The 20,287-nt window shown below is 41.0% G+C and overlaps 1 protein-coding gene across 1 annotated transcript; it reads right to left on the reverse strand.

Annotated features, from left to right (window-relative positions):
* Positions 1 to 928: 928 nt before the first annotated feature.
* Positions 929 to 15,646, reverse strand: snx27a (sorting nexin 27a). Its single transcript, XM_003452484.5, has 13 exons — positions 15,137 to 15,646; positions 12,014 to 12,239; positions 11,404 to 11,596; positions 11,098 to 11,162; positions 10,268 to 10,372; positions 10,091 to 10,169; positions 9,644 to 9,807; positions 8,102 to 8,191; positions 7,215 to 7,364; positions 6,413 to 6,541; positions 6,086 to 6,145; positions 5,863 to 5,911; positions 929 to 5,380 (listed from the first exon to the last, which is right to left on the reverse strand). Exons 1-13 carry the CDS (start codon positions 15,445 to 15,447, stop codon positions 5,310 to 5,312), a joined length of 1,692 nt encoding a protein of 563 aa, XP_003452532.1. The 5' UTR covers positions 15,448 to 15,646; the 3' UTR covers positions 929 to 5,309.
* Positions 15,647 to 20,287: the final 4,641 nt, after the last annotated feature.

The raw sequence follows: 20,287 nt of genomic DNA on the forward strand, positions 1-20,287 counted from the left end.
GCCTCATATTTTTCTTCAACAAGTTAATCGGTCTGAGACGAGCACTGCTGTGTCTGTATAGGTGGACAGTCTTCACATTAGCGAGGTCTTACCAGACAGGAAGAGTCTGTACACTGATAAAACAGCCTGAGAGCCATTTCATTTAACAGCAAGTGAAAATACTCCATGAAGCTAATTTATCCTCTCACCAGCCACTTTATTAGGTATACATGTTCAGCTACTCTTTATTATAAATCACATCAGCCAGTCATGTGGCAGCCACTATGTGCATATAGGCATATAGACATGGTGAAGACAATCTACTGAAGTCCAAACTGATCATCAGAATACGGAAGAGCCTCTGAATGTGGCATGGTTGTTGGTGCCAGACAGTCTGATCTCAGTACCTCAGAAACTGCTGATCTGCTGGGATTTTCCCACACAACATCTCCAGGATTTACAGAGAATGGTCTGAAAAACAGAAAACATCCAGTAAGCGGCAGTTCTCTGGGTGAAAATGCCTTGTTGAGGCCACTCATCACAGAAGATCGTCCAGACTGCTTCAAGTTAATAGGACGGCAACGGGAACTCTAAAAACCACTTGATACAAACAAGGTACGCAGAAGAGCATCTATGAATGCACGGTATGTCAAACTTTGAAGCAGATGGCTAATAGAAGATTAGAAAAATGTTGTCTGGTGTGCCGAACCTTGATTTCTTCTGTGACAATCAGATGGTAGAATCAGAATTAGGTACACATCCTGCTTTTTATCAATAGCTCAGGCTACTGCAAATCTGAAGCAACTGTGTGATGCTATCATGTCAGGAATGTTTTCAGCACCTTACTGAAACTGTGCCATGAAAAAGAAGGGGGCCCAAGCCAGCACCAGCGGGGCAGATGATGAGTGTACGTTTTGTGGGGAGTAAAAGAAAGCAGAGAAATAGGATATTTTCCCAATATATAACTTTATTTAAAATATTGTTACAATTTATTACTCTACACAACATTTTCAAAACTTTTTTTTCTTTTTTTCTTACACTGGTTAGTAAACCTTCATGGATAATTTTAGATATAAAACTCCATTTTTTCATATTTTTTTTTTTTTAGCCTCAGGTGTTAATGATGTCTTTATACACTTAGTAAATGAGACACCGCTTCTCTTTTAAACACCTTTTCTCTGTGTATTTCACAAACGTTCCCCTCCCCGACACACACTCACACATGCGCGCGCACACAAACACACACACACACAAAAAAGATCACTGGTGGCTCTAACATTGTACACTATAATTTCCCCAATCTTTATAGTTTCTTTTTTTAAATAAATAAAAGTTCTGAGTTGGAGAAACAAGAGTGCATTATTATTATTTTTTGTCAGAAGAATATTCTTTTTCTTTTTAAAACAGCTATTTACAGTTTATGCTGGAGATAGCAACAAGGCTTAGATTTGTAATCAATGTCGGTGTCTGCTTGCAACGGGAATGCCCCCGTCTCTGTAAGCAATGAATAGAAATTAATCACACGGAGGCGAGGACTTTTTGAACACCAATTACATCCACCCTTCAGATTAGTCATAGGGAGGACACATCAGCTAAAAACAGACAAGCCTACAGCTAATGTGCTCTGACCCAGATGTGCATTCCAGAGGTCCAAAGACATCAAGTTTACAGAAAAATGCTGCTGAGGACACCAACATAACCTCTGGACGAAGCCGCAGTGTCAAAAAAATTAAAAAAAATAAATCACAATTTCAAACAGAGATTAACCGAAACGCTGCAGCGTTCAAACAAACAGGCCTTCATATATTATCTCCCACTGAAAGATGTTATGAAAATCAGCACTGATTTGGCACACAAGTCTCAGAAAACTGATGTGTTACTATAGCAACAGTATCATGTAGATGAGCGTTTCAGTGCTGGTTAGTGACGAAGACAAACTTTCTGAGCCCTCGTGTGCAGTCCACGCATGGACACTTTTTATTCTGCCATCACCACGTTTGCATTCACGTCATCTGTTAACCTCTTACAATCCACCCCGGTTGCTGGTGACCTAGTGCTAGGACAACAGCAAACCCAAATGGGGAAAAAAAAAGCGGATTGGAAGAACCGTGAGGACAAAAATGGACGTATGAGGATCAATTTGAATGTTAATGGTTCTGCAAATGTGCTCGTTTAACATGCAGCTAAATCGCAACCAGGTCCCTGGTGACCTGCTGGATGTTAAAAGCTTAAGCACTGTGTGAAAATTTCATCTCATCTTCATAATTAATCACTCACTTTGAAGCCCAGGTGGACCACGGCACCGCAAATACGCTGACAAACAGAAAGTAACAAACACAGATCGACTGTACAAAGACATGCTTCTTAACATTCCCGACATCTCTTAGCCGTCACCTACGCGCTGCTTTCTATGACATTTAGCTCACAGAAGAAACGTCTCAAACGGACAACAGCTCGCAGGGCACACACACCTGCCTGTGACTGAGCTTAAGATGGCATCTGGTGCAGACAAGACAAACTGAACCAGCGAGAAAAGAAAAGGAAAAACGGAAAAAACAACAAAACAAAAAACAAAAAAAACAGGGAAAACAGCAGCTTTCTAAAAGCCTATTCACAGCAGCACGAGCCACGGGGACAGAGAACAAACATCAAACAGTAAAAAACACCGCTTTGAATACATTATTGGGAGGATTGAGTCAGTTGGCTGACAGGAATAAAAGGAACAGAGGCTGCACTGAGCGTGTGGAGACAACGTGGTGCTGCCACGGCAACCGCATCTCCTGCGCTGACGGGAGACCAACCTGGAGAGAGTACGAGCAGAGGACAGACAAACCTGCACGCAAGCACACAATCTGGCAACCCCCTTTCTAGCTTATACCCCCCACCCCCAAATAATAAAAAAAAAAACCCATCACGGTTGAATAGCTTTGATTCTTATGTCATCCATCTCTAAATTGCCTATTACTCTGCCTGTCAAAATGCCCATCCTGCATTGCAGTTTTTTTCCCCTCTTATTCCAGCTACTTGTGATGTGTTGCAAAGAACAAACAAACATGATACTACACTGAGGTATGTATTTCTATAAACTCCTGTATAACTGAGGCCTGTGCTCAGAAGCAACAATTGGGCTGCAATTAAAATATTTTGTGCGGCTGCAACAGTTTTGTGAGAGTAGCAGGGAGATGGATTGGCGGGGGGGGGGATGCGTATGTGCGCTACGTTGAAAAAGCATGTGAGCAGCAAGGAATGTTTGCTAGACAATAGGAGACGCTTCCCCATTTGTCTCCATCTGTCTGGCGTCTCTGCTGTCGTACAGATACAAAACCCCCATCTTCATTTGCTGGCTCTGACACCGGCAGCTCATCAGACGCGTCCAATCAGAGCCTAAAAGCTTATCAGCAATGTCAATGATAAACACAGAGGACACACTCTGGCACAGCACACAAACATGGCCCAAGGTAACCGACTGAGAACAAATATACGACTAAAACCAGGCCTAAAATTAACATTTCTATAGCTGAAACCTAATTTGAACTGTTTCAACTAATTTCAACTTCAGAGTAAAGGAAAACTTGGACCCGCGCTCTAAAAATTAGTGTCACTTTCAGGGATTTTTTTGGGCTTTTTGTCCCCACCCAATGCCAAGATAAACTAGTAGCCCTTGGTAAGATTAAACAAAACTTAAATCAATACATGCATGGAAACAGTGATTTTTCTTTCTTGTCAGCATGTAAATCTGCTTTCTACACATTTCAGGTGAGAGAAGAGTGAAATCCGACTTTTACAGAGATAAAGAGAAACACAAGTAAACCCGAACTGTAAAATAACCACAAAATTATATTATATGTGCACATTAACACATACACAACTAATACTGTATTCATTTAGGTGCAGCAGGAGGGGGACAGATGACTGCACTGCTATGTATGCTGATGGCTCAGACAACCTTATGCACCATCTACTTTCTGCAGCACACATGCACACACCCCATCTATCCTCCTGACTCTTGGTTAATGGACAAATTGCAGTGGAGTGATACTTTTGGGTGAGTTACAGAGCCAGAGGCATCAGTCTTTAGGAAAGTCTGAGAAGACTCCTCATACGTATGCTCTGCTGCTCCCTGCTGCCTGCTCAGGTAACTGCAGGCATTACAATCAAAACTCCCTGTTCGCCTTCACAATCTGTCGACAAGACAACCCACATATAAGGTGTGAAATTTCCCAAAAAACGCTTTGGCCCGTCAACCTTTTGTTCCAGAAATTACTCCTGCACAGAGCTAAAAATGAGAACGCCTCCTCTCCTCAGCTTCCAAGCCCTGCAAAATTCACCACAACAAAACACACACTGGAGGGGGGATAGCCATACCAACATTAACGGGCTGACTGCCAACAGATGTTGCTCTGTAGTCAAGGTGAAAAATGGAAATTAGTTATAGCATCTCGAATGAAATTCAGTTAGCGTTTCACTGCGTTAGCTCAAGAAACCAGTTATTACAGCTCTTATATTAATCTATATTTTATCAGAAGTAAGATTGTTAAACATACAAATAATTACAAACACATTCTCTCAACATCCGTTTCATGTAGTTACATTTGTGCCGTTTATGATTTCTGATGAAACAGAGGACTCCAGAGACATAAAACACAACTTCTGTGTTAATGTCCAGCATCGGCGTAAAGCATGATTTTACTTTCGTCCTTTATCACAACCGTGAAAGAAGCACCGACCCCCTTATTTTTTTTTCCTGTTTCCCTCCATTATTATTTTCATCTCAGCTCAGTTCAGCAGACAAGGTCACCGCTGCGGGATCTGGATCGGATGGGTCCTGTTGGAAAAACTGAACGTCACAATCTCAATTCCGGACTGTCAGCTCTCTCGACAAGCGCGATTTCACTGTGGCGCTCCCTTCGAGCTGTGGTGACCCTGACCAATCACATGCTGTGGTGAGAATTTTCTCAAGTCTTGCCTCACATCACGGGGCAGATGCATGGGGGAAAACAACAGTTACACTATGGAGGATCTAATAAATGACGTGAAAGTTGGCTCTTGTTTATCTTCTTTCGATGCTCTTCCTACTGTGTGCATGTGTGTCTATATTTGTGTGTGTGTGTGTGTGTGTGTGTGTGTGTGTGTGTGTGTGTGTGTGTGTCCCTGGGTTTGGCAAGTGTGAATAATCCAATTTCCCAAGTCGGTCACTTCCAGTTTGTTTTTGGGGCAGGGTTCGCCTCGAGTCTGTCACTCAGTACTGTGTTTGTCGATGGGCTCTCTCTGGGGTGGCTGTGATGATGCAAGTGGACCAGTTTTAGTTCAAGTGATGACAAGTGACGGCTTTAGGAAGTTGCAATCTCCCCCCCTAGGTGGCGCCATCCCTTCTGCTGCGTCTCCAGAGGAGGCAGAAACTCTGCAACATAGATAAGACGATTCAGAATAGGAGGAAGTTTGAAGACGCTGTGAATTAATTACTGATAATAATAACAGGGGTCCCTGTGCAGCATCCTGAAGCCCTCGCCTATCTGAATGTCCTCACCTTTCTCAGGCCTCAGCTGTCTCTGCTATCCTCCTGCCTTTGCGGTCTCTTGTCCACATTTCATTACATTTCACGGAAATTTTTTACCATAATGCACAAAAATAAAAGCATGCATCAAATCCTATCCCTGCCCTTGACATTTTAACTTCTGTCATATTGGATTTCTTTGTTTTTTGCATAATTCATGCCGCCTGATGGGTGCCATCAATCAAAACATAACTCTATACAAGATCTGAATGCAAATTTCTTTATGATTTGCCTCTGATCAAATTGGAGGCTCTAATCTTTCAGTGATGCTGTTTATCTCTTTGAATTGAGGGCAAAAGGAGCACAAAAAAAAAACGCTTGCTGCTTACCGTTGTTGCTGCAGTTTTTGTTGTCTTTATCGGACGCTTCTTCCTCAACCTGAGAGTAAAGAAATCAATACACCAGAAACATAAGACTAATCATTTTAAAGAAAAGACTAAAGAAAGGCTCCTGGATTTAAATAGAATGCAAGAACAGGCTATGTTTAGAAAAGCAAAGCTGGCATTGAGTTGCATGCTTCCCAGAATGAAAGAGGAAAGGAGTGGTTCTTACCTGTTTCCTCCACTTCAGCTCACAAAAGATCCGCTCAAAGCACTCGTGCATGTAGTTGAACTGGGAGGGAAAAGTAGACGTTATTGTTATCCAGGCTTCTAATACACCACAATTAGGAGAGTCACTGTGTAAAAGTCATGTTTCTGTTTACTTTTCCTGCTTCTCATTACTAAAGATTTTATTACACGTGAAGGAAAGTGGGTTGATTAATAAATCGGGGATTTTCCTATTTATTAAGCGTATGTTCCCGTCAAGGTGTGTCACTCTAAAAGCCGCTAACACAACAAAAAAAAAACCAGAGAACAGCGCACTTGAGTGTACACTTACATACGGAGTGAAGATCTTGACCCAGCGAGGTTTCTTTTCTCCTCTGGCATACTCAAAGCAGAAAGCCATCCCCTCCTCGTCCGTGTCCCAGCGCTGCATCTCCCCCCACTCAAAAGCTATTACCTGGTTCTGAGAGAAAGAAACAAGAGATGATAGAAGTTAAGCTCCATGCACAGAAATGTATACATTGGTTCCTCGTTTATCGTGGGAGTTACGTTCTAAAAATAACCCGCAATAAGTGAAATCTGCGAAGTAGCCAACTTTATTTTTTACAATTACTATGGATGTTTTAAGGCTGTAAAAAACCCCACTACACACTTTATACACTTTTACCAGACAGGCATGAACATTTTCACATTTTTCTCTTTCGTTTAAACACTTTCAAAGTTCAAACCTTGTAGAAAAATAAGTCCAGTATTATAGAATGAAACCAAAGGCACCCACAGGTGATAACATTTCGTCGACATTGTTGTGTTTGTTGGGAGAAAACTTAGAAACATACTGTACAGCACTTCAGAGTCACACTGCTAGCGATTGAAGATTTATGTAAATTTGACAAGCTGAACGCATTCTGTGCTGTGCAGGAGATACAGCACGAGATTGACTGACAATGCTCTACAGCCAATCAGGACGCAGAACACAATGCGCTGTAAAAACAAAACAAAACAAAAAAGCATGCAAACTTGCACCCAAAAAATCCACGAAACAGCGAGGCTGCGAAAGGTGAACCGTGTTATAGCGAGGGAGCACTGTATTGACGTTTAGCTTAACAATATAAAACTTTATCTATTTAAATGCTCACCTCCAGCGTGCCGTCCTCAGTGCAAGCATGCAACTTGAAGTGATTGATGCTGATCGCTGTGATGACGTGGCCCTTCCTTCTGGAGTCACAAGAGCAGTGGGGGAAGACCACCTCGTTGTAGCCCTCGCATGTCCGCAATAGGCTCAGGTACTACGGTATTATAGAAATTAAAGTAACAGTCAACTTTATTTTCCTCCAGAAGCACATTTACTCACACTTTGGCGTCCTCTGACTTTTTCCACACAGTACACACTAAGGAAAGAAGTTAACTTATGAGAAATCTCATTACTGATGTGACAATGCTGTTTTTTTATTGTTAACACATTTGGGCTGATGGAGCAGAGTCGGTCTCAGAAGAGCTTACAGTTGGAGCTGTGAAGACTGACTCACAATGTGGATGAACTATAACACTGCACTCACGTCCTTGTGTCTCTATCGTACAAACATGGCTGTAGATCCAAGTAAAGTTTATGTAATTTTTCTGCTTTTTATTTCTTTTTAAGTTTAGAAAACCATGCTGAATACTTCCTAACATCTGGAGCTATTAGATTGCTTGTCGACACGTGAATGAACAAATAAATGAACCTTTTTCCTTCTAAGGCTGACATTCAAAGCCTCAGAAATGCTGCGTGAAAGCAGTTACATAGCTGCGAATGTCATCCAAATTTACACACATGCCACTTTCAGTTAATGTTCAACAAATATTCAAATAAACCAAATTCCTTTATCTCTCTTTACACCACAGAGGGCTGAATTCTGAAGTGTGAAAGCCTTTTGAGACTGTCCATTTTTATTTGGTAGTGTTTTGGTGATAGCGCTGGTCAGCAGGCACAAAGTGTACTTATTCCAATCCCCTTCCTGAACAAAGACTGGTCTGTGGTACTGACCGTGGCCATCTTGCGCTGCTCTGCCAGTTTCTGCAGCTGGTAGGATTTGTCCTCTGTTTTTATGAATCCCTTCTTCACATCATCCAGTGCCTACACGGGCACAGAGAGGGGATGGGGAGACACAACATTTATCATTTAAGGTCATAAAATATACACACATATACATTAAGGTCATTCATCATAAAGGCATTCTTCCTCGTGTGAGAAAATTCAAACAATGACTGTAAAAATTAGGTATGTGCATTTTTAGGCAGTCATGATGCATTTATATATTTTTTATTGAATGACTTTCAGCCTTCTAGCCCATAACTTTAATGCATTGGTTCACTCTCCTCTCACAGTGTCATTTTTGGCTGCAGCAGGCAGCTGTGCACCAACTGTTCAGCCTCTCTCTCAGCTGTCTTCTGAGAGCGTGAGAATATTAGAGTAATATTTGCCAGGTACAAATAAATGAAAGTGTACTTCATAACTGTGTGTGTCAAAAACAGCTTTTCACTGATATAACAATCTTTACCAGCTTAGTGGGTGATATGTTACCATTGTAACAACTTTGCCCCCTTGGACAAACCCCACAAAAGTCATGGAGTTATTGCAGGTTCGCACACACTGGTGCGATTCTTTTTCATGAGGCATGCTTTAATGGGTCACTGCTGAACTTTGCATGCTTATCATGCTTCAGCTAGTGACCTTTACTGGTCAGTGGACAGCCTGTAGGTGGGTACTGAAGCTAATTTTAGTGAATTTAAATGAGGAGTATTTTTCTCAAGTTCACCTCTTCTACTTGAAAAACTGTGGAGGTTTTTGTGGCTGTATTTGCATGAAAACTGACCCGAGGTGGGGCTTTGACCAGCTGAGAAATTATTAACTTTGGGTGTCGAACCAGATCTGGATCCAGACATTTTAATAACATTGTGAGACAGGGCAAAAATGGACATTTCACATCGTATCTCCATAAACGCATATTTAGCTGAAAGAAGAAGAACCTGGGGATCATCTTGATGTCCTCGGGAAAAGGAAAAAAGACAGAGACTCTATTCACCCATCTTGTGAAGGGAATTTTTCAGCCTCGGAAGAAGTATGATATCTCCGAGCGCTCTTTTATTAGGGTGACATTATAGGTAAAGGTTTCTGTTATAGTCTGTGTCCAGAATTATAACAGAAAATACTCCTAAGCTAGAAATAATTCAGTCATCACAAAGCGAGAAAGCAGCTAGCAGGTGCCACAGCAGCTCACCTGGGTGAGCAAGTGACCTTTATGCTAAAGGCTGCAGCAGGGATCCAGGCTCAAGTCTGGCCCAGAACATTCCCTGCATGTCAGGACCGATCCAGGGATCTTTTGCTTGTTAGGCCAATGTGTAAACCACTACACTATGGAGCCACCGAGACCAGTATGATCAGTTTAGTGTAAATCAGCAGTGTAATTGACCAACTTTCCCTCAATATGTTTAAGCATTTTCAGCTCAGAAGAATAAACTCTGAATCAAATCACTGTGTTCAGCTCCCCGAAATCCACGGCAAGAGGAATTCAATTACTGTTATTACCTGGTGAAAGCAGTAGTGCAGTGCCAGTGGATTGTCTCTGAGCAACTCCTCCTCCTGGAAGCTGAACAACCATTTGCGGAGTGCTAAGCAGGTCCCCGGGACGGCCGACGTGTAGTTCTGCACATATAGCTTGTGGGGAAACTCATTGGGCGCCAGCTTCCGCACTGCAACAAAAACCGGGTAGAAGGAGAAGCGTGATGAACGGGGTTTGTTACTTAAAAAGAAAAAAACCATACTAGTAACCTATACCAAAATACCTGCCCTTGCTGCCCATGATTACTCATATACCCAGAGGCCCAGTGATTTAAATTCAGAGGGTTTTATTTATTTTTAGTGTTCATGTCATAAACCCCCAAAACAGGATGTGCAAATTAAACAGGAGAGAATGTGAAAAAAGGTCAGACACATTTCCACATGAAGTGCAACATACACACGCGCAGCTCTTACCAAAGGAGTGGTTGATAACTTCAAACAGAGCAAAGTAGCTCGCCATAATACTGTCCATCCCAACCTTCATCACTAACGCCTAGAGAAGATCAACACAACATCAGTTAGTTGTGGGAAAAAAACACTGATGGAAAATATTGTACAATATAGCTGTACAACAGCTGGGAGTGGTCTTACCTGATACACCTGGTCTGTGGTACCGTTCTTACGGACTCTGACGGAGATGGTGGTCTTGTCTGGTAGGGCTATCCGCAGTTCTACATCTGTCACTCCGTTGTAGTTCTGTACAGTGAAGCCAAACAGAATGAGAACAGCTGTAGAGCTGTGTTTACCTCAGTGGATTAACAAGGGTTTGTACGTGCTTGTTTGAATATGCACGCCTTTGTTTGTTCTAAGTTACCACTAAGTACTTGTGGATTAAAAAACACAAACAAAAACCAACAAGCCATAGCCAAACAAGAATTACAATCTGCAAGAAGTCTTAATCCCCCAAATTGCGCTTCTTTAAATGTGGGATTACATCAGTGCATTGGTATTTGTTTTGCTGCTGCACTTCCTTAAAACACTAGCAAGGTAACCAATTTCCAGCCTGCTTCACTGGCCAACACAGCTCTCAACTAAGCTCCCTTTAACCAGTGAAAGCTAAATGATACTAAATGATTCTTAAAATGGACCAGAAGAGTTTAAATACAGCTTAAGAGACTTGGAGTCAGAGCTAATGCTGAAAAACCTCCCCCCACATTTTTGAGTTTGAATTCCAATAATTATGGAATACAAACAATAACATCTTCAGAAATTAAATCTCTAACTAAGATAGTACATATCTGATAATATAATATACAAAAAAAAAAAGTACTGTTGAGCACTGCGCAATTCAGAAAGTCACAAGTTGTGCACATGGAGAAAAGTTGTAACAGTTTGGTAGGAAAAGAAAGTTCAAGCCGCAATATTTCAACACCCAGAATAAAAAGTCGCATTGCTACAACAATAATGCATGAGATGCATACCTCATCTGATTCCGAGAGAAACTCCTGCATGATGTCACTCTCCCCAATCACCCGCACAGAGCACACTAGAGACAAATAGGAAGGGAAAAGAAAAACGGCAAGCAATATATTAAATCAAGGTAAATGAAATAAACAAAGGGCAGCTAAATAACACTACGAATCCAGTGTTTAGATTTACTGTGTAATTTAGAAAACTAATAACAGTGGCTGCATGGTGTATTTTCCATCCTAACTACATATTCAATATTTAAATACATTTAATTCTTCTGGGACAGAAGAGCTAGTGATCTGTCATAATCATCTTACCTCGCTCGAGATATTCCTCCAAGCCTCTACGTCGTGCATCCAGCTGCTGTTCCGAGAGGGAGAAGGGCCATTTACCAGGAAGCTTTGGGAAGTTGAAGTTGGAGAATTCCCTTTTCAGGTTCTGGTGCAGGATGGCAAACTCACGATAGCGTTTTGAACACAGCTGCCTCCCAGACATATACACATTGTATACCTAGATGCATAAAAACAAACATGAAACAACTTTAGAGAAGACCGAGAGAAGGAAATGATTGCATCAGAGGGTTAAAAGTTTTCTTTCTACCACAGCATTAAAAAAACATGTTTAGAGTAACCACAGGAAGCAGTTTTTTCTGTTTTGGTTTTTTTCGAGAAAGAATTTAAGGTAACAGTGTTGCCTCTACAGCTGCCTCGGGAGGACGGACCACCTCCTGAGGTGAGATGGGGTGAAAGATCTTTAAGATCGAACGCTTAAACCCAAACATGTTATTCCATTTAAAACTGAAGATGGACAGGACCAAAAGTATTTTAAAAAAAATCAGGCAAACACACACTCATGGCCGCCCTCTCCACCCTTCCAGAGAAGCCCAGTCCCAGGCGGAAACATGTCAAGTGTCAAATCAGCACTTACCACAAACCTCTCGGAGTGCTGTTCTACGTGCTTGTATGTGGGAATAGAAATGGGCACGGCCTGCTTGTCACTGTAGTCGTAGTTGGGCTGGACTTCCTCTCCTCCTTCCAAGCCGTCAGCCTCCTGAGGTGGAACAGACAGCACAGCCAGAACCAGCTCCTTCTCCCCAGCACGGATCAGGTCCACCACCTGCTTATGAGTTGCACCTTCCACGTTCACGCCATTACTAGAAAAAAGAGAGAAAGAGTGCAGGAGAAACATGAGGCAAAGGGGAGGAAGAAGCAGCTCTGACTTGTTCTCACACGTTCAGACTATATTTAAAAATGGAAGTTCATTCAACTCTCTACAAAAAAAGGGAATGACAGGTACAATTCAAAGCATTTAAAAATACCTCTGGAGAGATGTTAAACTTTCTCCAGATTCCAACTCTATACATCAAATCAATGCATCTTCCAAAAGAAAAAAAGGATCTGTCACTATTATAAGCAGTTCAATTTAAAGCTAGACTGGCACAAAACAAACTTAAAAAAAAGAAAGCCTTTGTCCTGAACTTTGACCGAAGGGATTTGAAATGTGAGAAACCACCACACTGATAGATAAACTGCACTTGGTGCGGGCTGATTATGTCGCAGCTGATAACTGATGCACTTAATGCAGTCACTACTGCCACAGATCAATGCAGCTAGGATTACAGTAACACAGTATAATCTATACATCGTTCGAATAAAACTGGTACTCTTTTAGCTGCTAATGTACGCACTGTCCTAACATACTGTCTGGTAATATTAGCCCATTGTTCCCCATTTACTAACACAAGGCTGTGAGGCTTAAGCAACTAGGTTGGCTCCCATGTCCTTTTTCTCCTGGTGCTCCCTTTTTGACTTCGCTGAGAGCAGATGGCACAAGCATCAGGTGTCTTTGCTAATCTTCCAATGAGAAACTGTGGGACAGACACTGAAAAGGAGGGGACGAGGAAAAGTGTGGGCGTAGGCCTGCCCATTGATTGCCATGTTAGACGTAGCATTTATCTGCGTAGTGTCACTGACTTAAAATAGGAAGTTAAACATACAGAAAAAGAAGGGGTGGACATAATGGTTAAGAACAGAACGACAAGGGTGAAACTGTCGTCATGACTACAACGTAAATTTGGCTAAGGCAGAAATAAAAAAAGTATTAATAGTTTTAATCACTGCTTAGTGAAACTGTTTGATGAAATATTTCTCAGAGCTTAAAATGAAACTAACAATAATAAAGAAATAATAATAATATAAAATAATTATATGCGAGCAGATATGTGTGTCTTGCAGGCTTTTACTGTTATTAATTATATTTTTATCAGCCATTCCACTTGTTACTCTTTACTGTAAAATAAAGTCGCTGGTCAAAACTGATAAAAGCTCACTGATTAACAGTCAACTGATCCCCTAATTTGGCAGCTGGAAGGCAAAGTGGTTTACACTCCGAGTACAGAGTCATGGGTTCAAACCCGTGGGGAGTTTTCATGTTCTGCCCATGATTCTGTGGGTTTTTCCCCAGCTGCTCTGGTTTCTCCCACCTCAGAAAACCATACCAGGTTAATGGTGCTTATGTGGGCCCAGGATGCTCTCGCAAAAGAGGTTCTCGATCACTAGTTTCACTTCGTGGTTGTATAAAGTTTTACAAGTTGAACTTTACTGAACACAGCATTATCTTCTAAAAACACACACAAGAGCAAAGCAAGGTCATTTTTATTTTGTTTCCCCTTTTTCGTGTCTTTTAAGGAAATCATGAAAAAAAAAAAAAAAAACCTATGCTCACTCAGGCAGAAGTGATACACTCAGACAAGAAACACCACCTGAGCTGCTTACTGTAAATAAAGTACATTGCTGGCTTTCTTTGTTTGCTAAGCCTTTGAAAGCAAAATGCTGACAACTAACATATTTAACAGGCTGAAGTCCAGTTATGAGGCTTTTTTTTGCAAAATGGTCAAACGGGTTAACAGGTCACATGATAAGTATTGCCTCTATCATATGACAGCAGAAAGAATTAATGAGTAAAAAAAAAAAAAAAAAAAACGGAAAACAACATGCTGATGCCTCAGCAAATGGAAGTAAGAGCAGTGTTCCTTCTTTACGGTTTCTGTTCTTCCTTTTTCTAAGTTAGCTTTATTGCTCCACTGTCAAGTGACATCAACACTACTCAAACTTAACACTGATTTTAAACGTAAGCAAAAGAGTTTGTAAGAACTGCTCTTTTACCAATAACACTTCAGGTTTTACTGGAGGCCAGGGCTTTACATTCCTGCTTGTAGATTTGTTCACTTGGCTGACATTATTACAGGTTCTGTGTATGGACACATTTCCTGTTACATTTAAATACCAGCTATGACTCAAAGGGAAGCAGCGTTTCACCGAACGCTGATAAATGGAAAGAGACTTGAAAGCAGACTTGACGAATGCTGGCACGATAGATAAGAGTGTCACCAAAACATAAAAGCACTTCTAAAATGATCTCTTCACGTATATCAAACCCACTCAAGGTCACATATAGCGATAGAAAAAAAGCAAACCCTAAAAATCAATAGAAAGCACCTTAAACTTCCCATGTAAACAGCACGGCTGGTGCGAATGCTAGCCAGTGAAAGCGAGTAAGACCACACACTCCTGTCATATGATGCTGAATTTGAGTGACAACACTGCCATCCTCTGTCATTTCACAGGCTAAGAACACATATCTTCACTGTTATGCATATGACAACGCAGTGGAAACTGGACTGTCGTCTAAATGTCGTCCTTCATCTCCCGCTGGAGCTGACACTGAGCAAGGAGCTAGCCAAACACATTAGCTACCTGGCTCGCTAGCGAGCTACAGCTAATCAACATGCACAGGCTGTTGTCCAACTTATGTAAGCTGGTTAGCTTTCTAGTTATCTCACCAGAGCTACAGCCTTAAATATTTACTCGGGTCAAAACGCTCCAAAGCTGAATAATTAATAAACTAGTGAGTTGCTTTAATGGCAACAAGAAGCGAACCTCGAAGACTGAATAACACATGCTTGAAACTGGATCCACACAGGCTAAACTGGGTAGCTAGCTCCAATTGCTAACTCCGCGTCCTAACTGGAGGGGACACAAGCTGACTTACACCTCCAGGATCCTGTCACCCTTCACTATCCCGGCTCGGTCCGCAGCACCTCCGGGTAAAACAGCGCTGACATGCTGAAGAGGGGCGTACAGCTCCCCGTTGATGCTCCGAAGCTGTCCTCCTTCGCTCACTTGACCGCGGACATTGAACCCGTAGCCGGACTCCGACTTGACGATCCTGACCATCCGCGGTCCCGATGTGACCATTGCTGCGCCGTGGCCCGCGGTGCCAGCCGACGAACCGACAACCGGACCGTTACGGGATGCCGAAGGGAGAACGGGCCGAGTTTCATCGCCTCCTACATCCGCCATCTTATTCACAGGCACTACCCCTCTCCAAGTCGGCGTCTTCCAGCAAATTCAAAACAACACTCGGGCTCCGATCCTCTCTGCGAGGTTAGCTCCACAGACCGACTCTGTTGGTGATAACCCGCCCCCTGGCAGCGTCACGGGACACGGCCATGCAACGTGACCTGCCGGAGGCGTCACCGAAAGTGTGTTGTTTACTCTCGCTTCCATTCAACGCATTGAATGGAACAATGTCGTTGTTGATTAAAACGCATTCTTAATCCCTTTATTTTCTACTAAACCCTTTCTGTTTTATCTTAACAGACAAAGTGATTGCATTTAAATGATGCTGCAAACTTTGCAAACAGCAGGAGTTAAAGGATGAGAGGGACCCAACCAATGTTGAGAAATATAAATGTATTTTTTTCCCACAATTTTAGTTACGATTCTACAGAGGAATCCAGAAAGACATTATAATTATAAATACGTACAGCATTTTATCAGACATGTACACATATAGTGCTGTAAAAATATTTAGCCTTTTTCTGATTTCTACTATTATTTTAATATTACAGATAACCTGTGTAAATACAAAATGCAAGTTTTAAATAATTATTTCATTTATTACCAGAAAAAATAAACTATACACACCTACCTTACCCTGCACTCACCCTCTAAACCTAATAACTGGTTTTGCCACCCTTGGTAGCAAGAACTGCAATTCAATTCTTTTGTGAGTCTTTCACAAAAGCATTGGATTGGAGTAATGCCTGTCCACTCTTCTTTGCAGAAATGTTTTTATTCACCCACATTGGAGGGTTTGTGAGCTTGAACGACCTGTTTAAAGCCATGCCAAAGCATCTCAAATGGTTTTAAGTCGAGACTTTGACTAGGCCACTCCAAAATCTCAATTTTGTCCTTTTTGAGCCATTCAGAGCTGAACTTGTTGGTGTGTTTTATGATTGTCCTGCTGCAAAACCCAGCTGCACTTCAGAGCATGATCTGATGGCTGGACATTCTCCCTCGGGATTTACTGGTAGTGAGCAGAATTCATTACATCAATTACAGCAAATCGTCCAGGTCCTGAAGCAGCAAATCACCCCAGACTGCCATGCTACCACCACCATGTTTGACTGCTTTGACTGATGGTCTTTTTATGAAATGCTGTGTTAGCTTTACACCACATGTAACGAGTCTTAATATCACCGTGGTTCACCAGAGTCCCAAAGCCTTAGAAATGTCTTTGTGATCTTTTGCAGACTGATAGATGTCTATCACTTTGTTCCTCAGGTGTTCTTGCTACCGAGGGTGGTACAACAAAGGCCGACGACTTTATCACATAGGACCAGGTTTGTTTAGTCTTTTCCCCTAATAAATAAAATCGTCATTTAAAAACTAAACTGCATTTTGTATTTACTCGAGTTATCTTTGTCTAATATTAAAATTTGTTTGATGATCTACAACATGCAAGAGTGACAAAAAGGCAAAAAACTAATAAATCAAGAAGGGGGGCAAATACTTTTTCACAACCTTGTCTTATTTTAATGTTCAACATTTCTTTCTCATTTATGCTGAACAGCTGATTGTTTTATGTTGTCTTATGTAAGCCTGCTAAACAAGATTGCACAACACATTTGCTGATTCCTTGTTTTAGAGTAGCCAGGGAGAGATAATCTGTCACTTCCTGTCTTATTTGATTGGAATGAAAACTGGTTGTAAACCACTAAACCACATGCCTTGTCTTTATTGCCAACAATGCACTACGGTAGAATAATATGCAGTCATGTTAAAAAAAAGTTTTTGCCGACCTATAAAACTTAAGTAAACTCTTACTGTTTCCACAGGAATTAAGATGGCAAGTATTAGCTAGTTGCTGCTAATCAAATGAGGTTGATTAAATGATCGTCAGCAAGTGCGAGCACCTCTATAAAAACAGATATTTTGGCAGTTTCCTGGTCTGGAGCATTCAGGTGTGTGTTAAAAGAATGCCACATTCTTGCCAAAGTGCAATGCTCAGAGAAACTGCAACAGCCCATCAACTACATCTCAGACTCTGCCTAGTTAGCATGAACAAATATTAAAGTTCATGACAGTACAAATAGAAAAAGAATGAACAAGTACAGCTTGTTTAGAAGTGTTGCCATGAGAAGGTCTCACAAATTCAAAGTGGAAATGTTAGGCCATGATGCTCAGATATGGCAAAAAACAAACAAATCATATCAGCACAAATACCTGCACCAACTATGAAGCACAACGGTGGAGGAGTGAGGATTTGGTGATGACTGAAAAAAATAGGTGCTGGTGTAGGCCAGAATCTTTGTAAAACTCTGCTGGAAAACCATGTGGACCTGGGGCTTTGTTGTTTGGGAGATGCTGTGGGGTTTCGTGGAAATCGGACATTGAAAGAGATGAATCCAGAGCCACAATCTGTCATCTAGTTTCGGTAGATTTATCTTCTGCAATGTCAGCGCTGGAAGGATTAATCTGTGTGGAGTATAAAGCTTCATAAAAGACAAAAAGATTTATTTATTTGTTGTGGATCATGAGTAATGTTCCCAGTGGAATCCTTCATAGAATAAATAGTTGTAGTTGTTTTTTCTTTATTTAGCTTTAACTGTTCTCTTGTTTTTGTTCTACTTCTAATAAAACTGTTTAATCCCTGCTTTAGCTTATGTGACCAGTAAGATATTATTTTCCTCGCATTACTATCTTTCCTGTTTCACACAGAAGACATGGTGAAACTGCCGGCAGGTCATTGTTATCGAAATACATTGCCCATTCCTTTTCACAATAATTAATGAAGTCTTGTTTTTCAAGTAATGATGTTTGAAATCTCCAGCTTCTAATTAGTGGTGTGACTCGTTTTTTGTGTCAGACAGACAGACGCAGGTGCATAACCACTGATTGTGATGATAGTGATTGGGCTTGTTTTGCAGCCACAGGACTTGGGCACCTTGCAGTCATTAAGTTGACTAAGAACTCGTCTGTATACCAAAGTATTCTCGAGTCAATTGTGAAGCCAATTGTCTGACAGCTGAAGCTTGGCTGAAACTGGATCATGCAACAGGACAATAAATGTAAGAACAGCAGCAAATCTCCAACAGAATAAATGAAAAAGAAAAGACTCAAAGTGTTACAATGACACAGTCAAAGTCCAGACCTCAGCCAGATAAAAATATTGTAGTGGCACTTTAAGAAGGCTGTGCAAAAACAAATGCCCACAAACCTCAATGCACTGAAGCAACATTGTAAAGATGAGTAGGCCCAAATTCCTCCACAGCAATGCAAGAAACCGATAAAGTCATACAGAAAGTGATTACTTCAAGTTATTGCTGCTAAATGTGGTTTTACAAGTAGTGAATCATGAGTTGTAGGTAGTTTTTCACAGGACTGCATAGAAGCCCGTGAGAAATTATTTTTCACATGACTCAAATATCCATCGTATTAGTACTGTGAACGATTGCCTAGAATTCCAAAGATTCATTCATTGATTAATGTTCAAGAAAAAATGTACAATTAAAGTAGCAAAAGTGGGAGATGGATAACTTTTTGAAAATACTAGCACCACTGCCACTGTGAGATGTTTTTTTATTTACTATATGCAGCAGTGCAACACACACTCTAACTATGCAACAAAAGCTATGAAATAAAAAGGAATGCAATATTATGCCCCAAGTATTAATTCATTCTCAGTCTTACAGGAGTTACTTAAATGTTACACATGCAAAGTCATGTGCAGTCATGTGCTGTTGTCATGTTTTTCTAGGAAAATGGGAAATAGATGCAGTGATTTATGGAGACCTGGGGAAAGATACATGGAAATACAGCACAAACAACAAAAACAGAGTTTGAATGATCCAAAAATCTTTGGTATGACCACCTATTCTTTGACATATTAGAGTAGTTTTCTAGCCAATTCTTTAAGTAGTCTTCAGGATTAGCTCTCCAGGTTTCTTTAATGACCTAAAAAACATTTTTTGTGTTGTTTTTTTTTTCTGTTGTCTGTCACAGCTTTGTTCCAATATACCTTCGCCTTATAATATTTGTGTAATTTAGTATATAGCAGTCTTTTCTCCTTGCTTTCCTATCTTAAGAATGACTTCTTTATAGCTTCCTTACACTGAGACTATTTCTAATGAGGCTTTGGAGCCACTGAAAGGCCAGGGACACCTTCAGAAAGTCTGAAGCACTATTGCTCAAGACAGCACCCTATTTTTGCAGCATAACAAGCGAACAGGGCAGAGTAGCTAATTCAAACAATCAAAAAAAGTACAGCGGTTAAAATAAGTTTTGAACACGTCACCACTTTTCTAAGTAAACATATTTCTAAAGGTGTTATTGATGTGAAATTCTCACCAGATGTCAGTAACAACCCATCACATCCACACATGCAAAGAAATGAAACCACAGATATCCATAAACTGTGTATAAAACTGAGAAATGACACAGGGAAAAAGTATTGAACACGCTTACTGAAATTTATTCAACACTTTGCACAAAAGTCTTTGTTGGTGATGACAGCTTCTAGATGCCTCCTGTATGGAGAAACTAGTTGCATGCTGTGCTCAGGTGTGATTTTGGCCCATTGTTCCACGCAGTCTTCATATCCTGAAGGTTCCGTGAGCCCCTTCTGAACTCTGACCTTTAGTTCTTTCTATAGATTTTCATTTGAATTCAGGTCAGGTGATTGGCTGAGTCATTCTAGCAGCTTTATTTTCTTTCTCTGAAACAAACTGAGAGTTTTCTTGGCTGTGTAGTTGGGATCATTGTCTGCATTTCATCTTCATCAGATGGCAGCAGATCTTTATCAAGAATGTCTCGGTATATTTTTCCATCCTTCCTTTTATTATATGAAACGTGCCAG

The sequence above is a fragment of the Oreochromis niloticus genome, linkage group LG22 (genome assembly GCF_001858045.2).
Source record: "Oreochromis niloticus isolate F11D_XX linkage group LG22, O_niloticus_UMD_NMBU, whole genome shotgun sequence".
In the NCBI taxonomy this organism is placed as follows: domain Eukaryota; kingdom Metazoa; phylum Chordata; class Actinopteri; order Cichliformes; family Cichlidae; genus Oreochromis; species Oreochromis niloticus.